This window comes from Nicotiana attenuata, chromosome 10 (assembly GCF_001879085.1).
Source record: "Nicotiana attenuata strain UT chromosome 10, NIATTr2, whole genome shotgun sequence".
NCBI lineage: Eukaryota > Viridiplantae > Streptophyta > Magnoliopsida > Solanales > Solanaceae > Nicotiana > Nicotiana attenuata.
In genome coordinates this window covers 41,878,811-41,889,944 of record NC_031998.1, presented here as the reverse complement: position 1 = coordinate 41,889,944, position 11,134 = coordinate 41,878,811, and the positions used below count along the sequence as shown (strand labels likewise).

General features: G+C 37.6%; 2 protein-coding genes across 4 annotated transcripts in view; both read right to left on the bottom strand.

Moving 5' to 3' along the window:
- LOC109233381 (asparagine--tRNA ligase, cytoplasmic 1-like) overlaps positions 1-3,440 on the bottom strand; it is a gene marked incomplete in the record, with an annotated part of 4,396 nt that extends 956 nt beyond the window's left edge. Inside the window, 3 exon segments of the mRNA XM_019399235.1 lie at positions 743-996; positions 1,410-2,051; positions 2,827-3,440. Of these exon segments, the coding sequence (XP_019254780.1) occupies positions 743-996; positions 1,410-2,051; positions 2,827-3,306 (1,376 nt within the window).
- The window catches only part of LOC109233380 (polypyrimidine tract-binding protein homolog 3-like), an 8,611-nt gene continuing 1,868 nt past the window's right edge, over positions 4,392-11,134 (bottom strand). For all 3 annotated transcript variants that reach the window (XM_019399232.1, XM_019399233.1, XM_019399234.1), the window contains exons 3-15: positions 10,047-10,118; positions 9,883-9,959; positions 9,652-9,733; positions 8,058-8,181; positions 7,666-7,730; positions 7,512-7,561; positions 7,354-7,395; positions 7,193-7,244; positions 7,045-7,099; positions 6,941-6,954; positions 6,456-6,563; positions 6,177-6,320; positions 4,392-5,090 (exon numbers count right to left, since the gene is read on the bottom strand). In XM_019399232.1, coding sequence (XP_019254777.1) covers positions 4,701-5,090; positions 6,177-6,320; positions 6,456-6,563; positions 6,941-6,954; positions 7,045-7,099; positions 7,193-7,244; positions 7,354-7,395; positions 7,512-7,561; positions 7,666-7,730; positions 8,058-8,181; positions 9,652-9,733; positions 9,883-9,959; positions 10,047-10,118 — 1,275 coding nt within the window. In that variant the 3' untranslated portion in view covers positions 4,392-4,700. The remainder of the gene's footprint in view (positions 5,091-6,176; positions 6,321-6,455; positions 6,564-6,940; positions 6,955-7,044; positions 7,100-7,192; positions 7,245-7,353; positions 7,396-7,511; positions 7,562-7,665; positions 7,731-8,057; positions 8,182-9,651; positions 9,734-9,882; positions 9,960-10,046; positions 10,119-11,134) is intronic.

Here is an 11,134-nt window from a genome sequence, read left to right as displayed (position 1 = left end):
TATAAAAAACAGAGCTGATCTTTTGGCTCCAACTAACTCTCATGTAAAGCTTAAGGCATGCAGCCTGGTCAGACAGACAATCTTTTTCCCTATATCTAAAACATGGCTTCATTCCGTTAGGCAACAGTGCTTGATTCAGTTTAGCACCAAAAAATTTACATTTCTTCAAGTACAACATTCTAGTGAAATCAAGAAATAGCAACTCCATACCATTTGGACAACATTAGGAAAAAGATTTTTCCGAAAATTATTAGAAAAAGGTTTGAGAAACAAAAAGGATTAGATATTTGTGTGTGTGTGTGTGTGGGTGNGGAACAACGCTTGTTTCATGTTCATAGGGCTTTCTAAGATAATGATGATCCAGCCTCTTAAATGATGTTTTCCCTAGCTACCAGGTGTACTGTTCAGGAAATTACTGTAGTAGACTAGTGGTTGACTTGGTGCAGCATTATGTAGATTGTTTTTGATTTCATACGGTCATCTAGTGACCGAATCCGTGCTTATTACTTTACATTCTAAAAATATTAAGTGGTTACTGGACTGAAGTATTTAAAATTTGAGAAATTCGATTTGTCTTAATTCTCAGTGTCCGACTTCAGAATCTAAAATCTTCCTTTTCCTTAGCAGTTTACGTGGGAATGAACTATGGACCACCAAATGGAATTCGAGGCAAATCATGGATCAGAATAGCTGTAGGAATACACAAAGCAGATCCAACAAGTAGACAGCGGACAAAGAGTACCTTTCATGTTCAGATGCTAAGTCAATACCCCATTCTACTTTATTTTCAAATTTCTTCACTTTGGCTGCTACCTCAAGAATGGCTATGGCTTCTGTATAAGTTATTCGGTAACAGTTCGATGAGGCAACCATTCTAAGTCTACTCAGAGCATCTTTATCTATAAACTTAGTTATAAATTCCATGTCATCAAGGCAATGGTCAAGTAACCACTGACACAGAAACTTCACATATGCCTCAGCACAATTCATATCATCCTGCCAAAGGAATACAAATTTTGATTAATTGAAAGAAATAACTTAAAGAAATCCAGCCAAAAGAACCCCTTCAGAAACTCTATGAGAGTGTTACACGTAGTATCTGACATAACCTCTGCTTCATTGCCATACATGTATAGCTCATATTTAACATTTGAACTCAAAATTTAATCATGTAAGAGACCAAGAGTTTAAATCTATGTTTTTGTCAAGGCAGCCTACCAGCCTCGAACTCTTGACCTAGTGGCATGAAGAGGACTCTCTCAACCACTATGAACAAGAATTGCCAGTACCAAGAGTTTAAATCTATTCCATGTCTCAGTGGAACTTCTGGTAGCTAAATATTAACTGTCCAAACATTTTGCTCCAGAAATATTCTATATAACATCATGATGCAATAACTACATGAATACCTGGAGATCTGCAAAAGCTATTTCAGGCTCCACCATCCAGAACTCCGCAAGATGCCGAGAAGTGTGGGACTGTTCGGCTCGAAAAGTTGGTCCAAAAGTATACACACTAGAAAGTGCACAGGCATAGGTTTCAACTTGGAGTTGGCCAGACACAGTCAAGAAAGCTTGCCGTGCAAAGAAATCCTCGGAGTAATCAACCTTTCCATCCTTTTTGGGAATACCAGCAGAGAGTCTACACCTTTCTCCCAGTTTAAATCTCTCTTGCAACTTCAGTAGATTCTCTTTAGCTCTTTGCAGCTCAGCAACTGCAGCACTGATTTGCTTGTTGATGTCCACAATACTGGCACCGCTTTTCTCAATGCTCGCCTTATTAGCTTTTAACTGAGCAACTGCCTCACCTTTCTCTTTGACAAGTTGCTCAGCAGCTTTAATCTCAGATTCTGAAGGAGCAGGATTCTCTTTCAGCTCCTTCTCCAATTTTTCAGCTTCGTTTATTAAAGTAGTAACTTGGAACATCTCACCAGCACCCTCACAATCACTTGTTGTGACGATTGGAGTGTGGATATAAAGAAACCCATTCTTCTGGAAGAATGTATGGGTGGCATAAGCTAAGGCATTACGGATTCTTGCAATGGCAGAAATCTGAAAATGAAAAATGCTGGATTACAATCAAATATATTTACATACATACTCTAAATAATCCACCATTCAGTGCCATCAGCAAAAAGATACTGGTGGAATGGAAAATTTTTGACAGTGCAAAATCAAGGTTTGAACAAAAAGTTTGGCAAAATGGGAACAGTCCACAATCTACCTCACTTGGAGATAAATTCTGGAAGGGGCAGTTTGAATGGAAAAGTTCATGTGCTAAACCCAAGAAGGACATGAACGTTCAACCAAAACCACTTCTTTACGCAAAAACATTTTTATATGTGAACTGAATTGCATCCAAGGCTGTGGCCTAACAATTAGAGTGGAAACCAAGGGAGACGAATCCACCTAAAAACTAGGTTATTTCTTTCCATATGTCTAACCTTATAGACAGAGTTATCCATGTATTGGAGTGGAATAGTGGAAGGACAATGCTTGTCGCATACCACCATATTCATATATAAACAAAGTAATTAGATAAGAGTTCAACTAATATCAACCTAGGCCGATAATTATTTTTACACTATCATGTCACATTTACCTGTTTTAGTACATAATCTATCTTATTTCAAATTACAAATTCCACTTTATATAGAGGATACCTGTAGATATGTTCCGGATAACCTGATAGTATAAACTTTTTCTTATAAACAAATATACTCCGAGTCCACTAACTGGATCCCTAGAAATCGATAATCCACCTGTTAAATAAATTATTGGACATCAAGAGAGGAGAAAAAATAAAAAAATGAGATTAGACAAATACCGTGTTAGTTCGGGGGCGAAGATGAACAAAATCCCTTAAAAACTCAAGCGTTAACTTAGTTTTCGGCAATGGATACTTGGCAGCATCAACAGTACCGACAGATAGAACCTTCTGGACATGAAGTTCAACTTTTTGCTTCGCGCCTTCAGGAGGTACCTTCAATTCACCTTCAACGTGTACGCAAGTACCAGTAAGTACCAAATCACCGAGCTTGTGAACTGAAGCATCGACGATTACTTGGAGATTCGCCGGGCAAGAGCCGTCGTTCACTTCGAGGAACGCGAATGAACCTTTGCCTTGTTCTCGGCCTGTTTTTACCCAGCCGCCGATTTTGACCACATTTCCGGCGAGTCCAGCTCCGCCGTCAGGACGGCCGATGATTGAACGGATCGGGACGCGTTGGGAGAATTTGGCTTCATCTACGGTGGCGGCGTTTAGGGTGAGCTTCTCCACCGCCGGCGGCGTTGAATCAAATGACATTTTGGAAATGTGGGATTTGTTTGGCTTTGAAAAACCCTAGGGATTACCTGGTAGTTATTATAGTTGGGAGTGACACTGCCAGATCGGCGTAGATTTAAAGCTTGTCAAATTGAAACGAAACGGTAATAAAATGAAGTTGATCTAACAAATAAATATTTCTCCCTTATTCCAATTTATCTCACTTTATTTTGTAATCAGTCGAAAAAATAATGATACATTTATATATTTAATATTAATTTAATTCTAAATTTTTTATTTTACTCTTACGGTTATAGTCACAAAAATTTCAAAAGTTTTTCTTTCCTTTTTAAACTTCATGCTCAATATATCATCACATAATTTTTTTCCTTTATCTCCTATTCTGAATTTCTTTGCAATTATTTAACAAATCCGTGTAGACCACGTCGAATCCTTGTCAAAGTTAAATCCATTTTTCTAAAGAGGTGGACGACTACACAATATTCAAATGCACGTTCGACTTCTCTTGTCAAACCCAAGAATCTTCAAATGAGTTTCTTTCTACATTAGAGTTTAGACATGCATCTAAAGCTTGATTCTTGACCCCAAATTTCAGAAACTTGAATACTTAATGCATGGAACGCCATCGGATCGACTAGAGCACGTTGAACCAGATCAACTGAACTCACTACTTTCGACTAGAATTACTTAGACATTCTGAGCTAATAGTTAGTTTGCTGCTACCTAGCTCTTGCCGAAATAGCAACCTATAATATATCAGGAAATGGGGTCTCTGACTCTTACTTGTAACCCTCGCCTTTGATCCAGATGTTAAATAGCCTTAAGAGACAATTTCCATGTAAATGTAAAATGTAGAGAGAGACACAACTAGTAGGTATCAAAGGTTTTTTATTATTATTGGTAAGGAATAAGTAGAATGACATAACCTATGATGTGAAGACATGTAAATTAGACTGAAGGAAAATTATGTGCAACAAACGTATCTTCAAGATAATTGTACTTAAATGATACAAGAGAGCCGAGACAAATGTTTAATCACACATACACACAAAAAAAAAAAAAAAAAAAAAAAAAAATAGAAGAACTCAGCAATAGAGGAAGATGAATAGGAAGACCAAAGGAAAAATTCAGTTAATCAGAAATAGAAGAAGAATTGAAGATGGACAGCAAGTAATGTGCAATGAAGGAAGAAAACACCTCTATTACAGAATTTTGACTACCCTATTAGTACAAAACTCTTCAATCTCCCCAATATACCCTGAGCTCAAAGAAAAGAGAAGTACAATAATGGATGAGGAAAGGAAGAATATTAGAAGAAACTGAAGTTATAACCACAGTTAAAGCCAGTGTTCAATTGTCAATATTGAGTCTACAATACCATAGTATTCTTTAATATTTGCATCAAGGAAGGCATCTCAGATGTTCTGTAACTGAGAAAAGGAAATCCGAATGATCGAGCCGCCAAGCGATGTAGCATGTTTGCACACCAATGCTTCAGTTGCCTGCTCCTCATTTTCAAAAAGAACAAGAGCCTGCTTCTTCCCATTCATTTCAAAAAGCTTTGTACCGACAATGGTACCATGCTCCTCCATGTGGGCCACGATCTCTTCCTCCGTCACGTCCTGGGGCAGGCTTGACAGGTGGATCATTTTGGTAGGGGAGCAACAATACCGGTAGTTTTTGACAGCATTCCGGTTAAAACGATTGAGATTTGAGTTTGAGTAGTCATGTGTATCTGGTCCAGTGATAATATTTGGGTGCTTTGAATAGTTGACTTCCAACCGCGTGCCAAATAACATGGCACCCTATATCCAAAATCCCATAAGAAATTAACAACAATGCAAATAGATAGATGCTTGAATGAAGCAAAAGATATGCATGGACTTTGGTACAAGGTAAACTTGGTGCATTAATAGATCATATGTTGAAAGATCTATATATCAGAGGCATTTGAAAATAAGCACAGAACAAACTTGCTCAACTACTATAAATCTACTAACCATCTTTTACTGGGTGTAAACTCATGCCATCTGAACTCACTGAAATTCAGAATCTATGCTTAGTGGGAAGCCGAGCCATATGTATTCAAGGGGTCGGAAAATTACACTGTGTATCTAGGTTTTTTTTTTTAATATGTATACTATACATTGACTACCCTTGGCTTCTTCATGGGTTTACTTCTTTATATTTTGACCCCCTCCCCCTCCGGTGAAAGTCCCGGCTCTGCCACCTGTGGGAATACAAGGGATATCACGCATTAAAAGTCAAGCTAGGAAAAAAAGGACTGCAGGTTGTTAAGAAACTATAAATTTTATCTGATAAGAAACGAGGTAGTATACAGTAATCAGATGCATGGTTTAAAAGTATAGTTGTATTGGTAGTTACTTTTTGGAGTCAGCAAATGTTTAAGTTTGATTGATGAAGTAAATAATTTTATTGATCAGAAGAGGAACATCCCTATAAACAAAAAGTAGATGAACATGACATACAAAGGGCAACCAACTGAAGTAAATTAATTTTTTATTAATCTGGAACATCCTCAGTACAAAAATTGAGAAACACAAGTAACAAAGAGCCACCAGTCATCTATTTTTTTTTTTTTTTGGGTAGGTAGAAACATGCTCAGTATGATGGGTTTATTTGTTAAGAGAAACCAGTCTTCTACGCTAATTTGACATAAGATTTTATCTTGTTTCCATTTTAAAACTCTGAGTAAAGCTTATGCGGCAGCAGGTTGGTGCTAAGTTTATACTTGAATTAGATTTTAGTATCTTATTTCCATTTTAAAATTGTGTGTGAAGGTTATATGGCAGCAGCAAGGTTGCTGACAACACAATGAGGCAGAACAAACAAAAATCCAAAAAAGGAAATACAGATATCACCATTCAGACCTTCAAGAAGTGCACAACTAGCTCTGCCTGGAAACCATCACCCATCTGAACCAGAGCATGATCTGGTTTATTCCGTAGGAGCTTAATTCTGACGATGTTTCCATAAATGGAGAACAGATTAAAAAGCTTGTCCTCGTCTATTCTCTGTAAGGGAAAAGCAACCAGAAGAAAAACATCAAGATGAGGAGCCACAAACCTTAGGATTTAATTAAAACAGAAAAAGAATAAAAAGAGGAAATAAAAGGGCTAACATGGTAATAATAAAAGAGAGAATCTTACATCTGGATTTAAATTAGATACAATAACAGTACACCTGTCATTTGTCCCGCTTATGCCAGGAGGCAAACCACCAGGAAAGGCAGCTGCAATTGTTGCAGCATTTCCCATCTACTCCAATAATTGCAAAAACCAACTTAGAACGATATGGAGATTTATGTGTAAACATGAGAAAGCGAGCAAGACAGCATCGGGAAAAGATGTGGCTAATGTAGCATGCGAAGCAGCAACTACAGCTTCACCAGCATTGATCATTCAAAATTTCCATGTAGTAATAAAATTGAAGATAAAATAAAGATACAAATATCCTAATCCGCTGCATTTAGTAGCTAATACTGATAGCAAAAACAGAGATGATGTAGTGGCAAGAAAAACAAACGCAGAGACAGAAAGCATCCATTTCACACTCAACTGCCTGATCTGACAGCAGAGAGGCAGATAACCAAGAGATGTTAAAATACTTCAAACTTGATGAGTCAGATGCACACCTGAGGAAATCCAACTGGACAAAAACAAAGGGAGAAAACAGTTAGGAATATCTAGATCAGAAAATTTCACAATAAACATAATAAAATAGTGTTAACTTAAGCACCTCCACGAGGCCCGGAACCTTGCAAGGAGTACATGCCTCCTGCATCTCCATATCCCTGTTGTTACACAATGACAAAGCTTGAACATAATCCATATTGGAAAACTCTTATTCCTGCTAAAAAGTAAGAAAAATAAACAATGGAAACTACTTGAGGAGATTTGCCCTTCTGTTCTGATGGTAGATTTGGGTTGGTGAAGTCCCTGCACATATAGATAATGCAATACATGAATATTTTCCCCACAAACTGAAGAATAAAAACTATTTTCGAGATGTATAAGAGGGAAAGAGAGAAAGCAATGAACAAGTTACCTCGAGCGTTCATTATTGTAGTTCACTTGCAATTCATCTAGGCTGAATCACAAAATAAGCCATGGTAAACATACCCATCATAGTATATAAGAGAAAAGATGCAATTATGTCCATGCAAACACAAAAGCAGCAAATTTAAAAAGGATTTAAAACCTTACTTTGAGAATTGTACATCAAGCTGACAGCAACCATCATATATATTACGCCCCTATTAAAAAAATTGTAAGCACTAAGCTTCACCATCTAAGATAAATAAAGCAGCACAAAATAATCCTCTCAGGACAAGACAACTTTATGTAACACAAAGCATACCTGGAGAGAGTTCCTAGCAGAAACAGCATTCTGGGGTAGTTGGTACTGAATCAAAGCTTGAAAACCTACAAAGTTCATAGCAAATATCAGTAGCAATAAAAGATTATGCAGATATGGAAAAAAGAATGCAAGTCTCATAACTAGGATTTCACATATGCTCCACGAAACAGTTGAAGCAAAAAGCAAATGAGTTACATCCAAGATTAGAGTCGTATAACACAACAAAGAAGTGGCAGAGACTTCCTTCCATGATCAAATTCCATAAATTCTATCCAGTATTCAACTCCGGAATGAAAAACAAAACAAGAAGTTAGAACACACACACACACACACACACACATATATATATATATATACAGAGAGAAAGAGAGAGAAAACTTGAAGGTGCTGACCAGCCGACTTCTGAAATGTCACGATCTTTTCAACAATTCCATGAGGTGAAAACACTTGATGCAGCACTTCCACAGTTATAGGATATAGCACGTGATGTATCGTAACTAAGAGAATTCGATTAGGCTGAGAGTCCAGAGAGCCGAACAGCAGAGCAGCATAGAGACAGAAGAGAGAGAAGAGAATGAATAGAGAGGAATAGATGACGAAACAGAGAAACTATAAAAGCAATATTTCATCTTAGCAAAGCAGAAAAAAGGTTTAAAGACACAGACCAGAAAGCATGAAAAAAAGCAAGAAAATACATGGCTAAGTAAATAAATATTGACTTCTACATTATAGCCCGGTATCTTATTTCCTCGTGATATGGCGCTAAGTTATTTAAAGCACAAATCCCCCCCCCCCCCCCCCAAAAAAAAAAAAACCATCTTTGCCTTTAGTAAAGAATTACGTACAGGGAGGGCCTCTTAAGCGCTCATCGACTACAAACTGACATGAGTACTAATGTTGGTTCTCTATGCTTTATGACAGTCAAAGTACATAAAGACTGTAAAGGATCTTGGGGAGATACAAAAACTGGTGGCTAAGGCAGGTTAGTCACTCGCTTTAATTCTCAGTCAAAGGAGGAGCTACCCTTCAGTGACCTGTTTTCTCTCTCAAGGTATAGAGAAGAGCAGAGTTTCCTGGACAATGAAACTTACAATCTTTCCAAAACATGGACTCTTGTCTTTCAATGAAAAAGATCGGTTTCTGGCAAACAAGTTAACACAAATCCACAAGTCAATTTCAATATGGACTTGCAATCATCCTTATTTCTTGAGCTGAGGGTCTATCGGAAACAGCCTCTCTACCTTCCAGGTAGGGTTAAGATCTGCATACACACTACCCTCCCCAGACCTCACTTATAGGATTATACTGGGATTGTTGTTGTTGTACTAGCAATCATCCTTGTTTCCATTCTACTGGCCTTTCTATTCCCCTAAAAGTTCATACCTTTTCAGCACCTCCAATTAGTGTCAGAAATTGTGAAAGAGAGAAATCAGTTAAGCTCTTACACCTTTAACACCATAGGAACCCGGCATAACCTGACAGACAAGCGGCTTAACGGTTAATTCGTCTTCTCCATCCAGTGGGATCAGTGAAATCTCAAATTTTCTCTTGACATCTCCATAATATGTTTACACACTAGTTATAGTGACATGCTCAACTACTCATTACGAATTTGAGATAGCATTAGTCTAGTCATTTGAATACATATATACACACAACTCGGAAGGTTCCTTTTTATGACGAGTGAAGTCATTTATCACCCTATGCGCTTCACATAGTTACTAACAACTAATAAGGAATTGGAAGTGAACTGTGTACTCCTTATTAGTGGTCCTGTATAACAAGTAATCAATAGAAATAACTCTTTCAACCATCCAGCACATCTATAAAGCATGTCGGGCTAAAAGCAAACAACAAATTATACGTGAAATTTTTTCTAGTCTGCAGGTTGGATGTTTGTGAGTATGTCACCCAGGAACACCATTAATACTGAGTTCAGCATAAGTGCTGCAACATGGCCACCTCTTATAAAAAAAAATCACCGACCTCGTCTCCTCGCCCTTGGGAGTTCTGATCCATGGTTGTCAGTTCTTGATGAGATGAGAATTGTACATAAACATTTCTCCCCCTGTTGGACACGCAAAATGAGCCACCAATCAAGGCAAACAAAAAGATGTAGCAAAGTCTAGTCTCTTGAAAGCTTAGCAAACACAGTAATATGAAAAGCTTCACATACAGCTCTCCAATTGGAAATACAAGTTTTGTCTCAAAAGATACCTGATGCTGGGTTGAACATTTGAATAGAACTGTAATGCATTTACAGCAGATGGAATGTCTTGCATTTGCAAGAGAGCCTGTATTCCATAAGATATAATTAATTTAAGAAACATCAACTTACTCGAATCATTCTGCCATTCAAAATAAATGTAGAAAAAAAGCACCTGATTTTTTGCCCTAAGCATTACAAGTTTGGTGATGACGCCGAAGGGTTGAAATAGCTGAAGCAAGTCATTCTGGAAAGAAACAACATAAGAATCATTGCATGCCTATAACATCACTTTCCTTCTTGTCACGATAGAGTGGAAAAGAAAACTAATAATAGAAAGAAATCCAATTGATGCCAGCCAAGTGAATGCAACAGGAAGGATTTGCTGCTCCACTCAGGTTTGAATATTTACTGCCTCAAAGTACAAAGCGAATCCATCTTTCAAAATGTGTTAACACTAAACCAAATATAAGCGGCATAAGGCTAACTGCTCCTCTTTTGGAAGTTCAAATTGAGGTGGGAAACAAATGCCGAGAAGCTAAAAAGAAAACATAACCCGACCTTTAGAATTACTTAAACGCTTCGCTGCACACACACACACCCAAACCGCAAAACTATTAATGATTCAACGCTAAAGCAATCCAGGGACGGTCACAGTAAAACAAGACCAAATTTCCAGATCACGATGTTGAGCTTTCCACCTGCAACCACAGGTTCTAGAAGAATCTCTTCAAATAAAAAGCAAGAACGATCACTCTGGGAAATCTGGTAGGGCAATTCTGAAAAATGGGCATTAGCACGTGGCGGGCAGTCCTTTTGAATCATTTATCACATATTTTCCTATCTTTTTGTGTATCATTTATTACACTGGTTTTTTGTGTATTTTAAACTTCCTCCATTATTAAGAAGCTTTTGTTCGTCTTTGCATATTTCTTCCATGCACATCAGGTGCACTAATTTTTTTAGTTAGTCACATGATTGATCTCAAACTTGGAAATAGTACAACACAAAAAGAAAAATACTAGAAGTACTCTACTTTTGATAGAGCAGCCATGCGACAAATGCAGCCGTGAGAATAATGCGAACATAGTAAAGAAAAATAAATCTAGTGCATGAATACTTGGAGCTCAGAAATAACGCATTGAACTCATAAGAACAAATGCCTATCTAAGAGACAAATAGAAAGAAAAAGCAAAAGTGGGTTGGGGTTTTGGGGGGGGGGGGGGGGGGGGGGGTAGGGGGGGTAACTATTCGAGTATGACA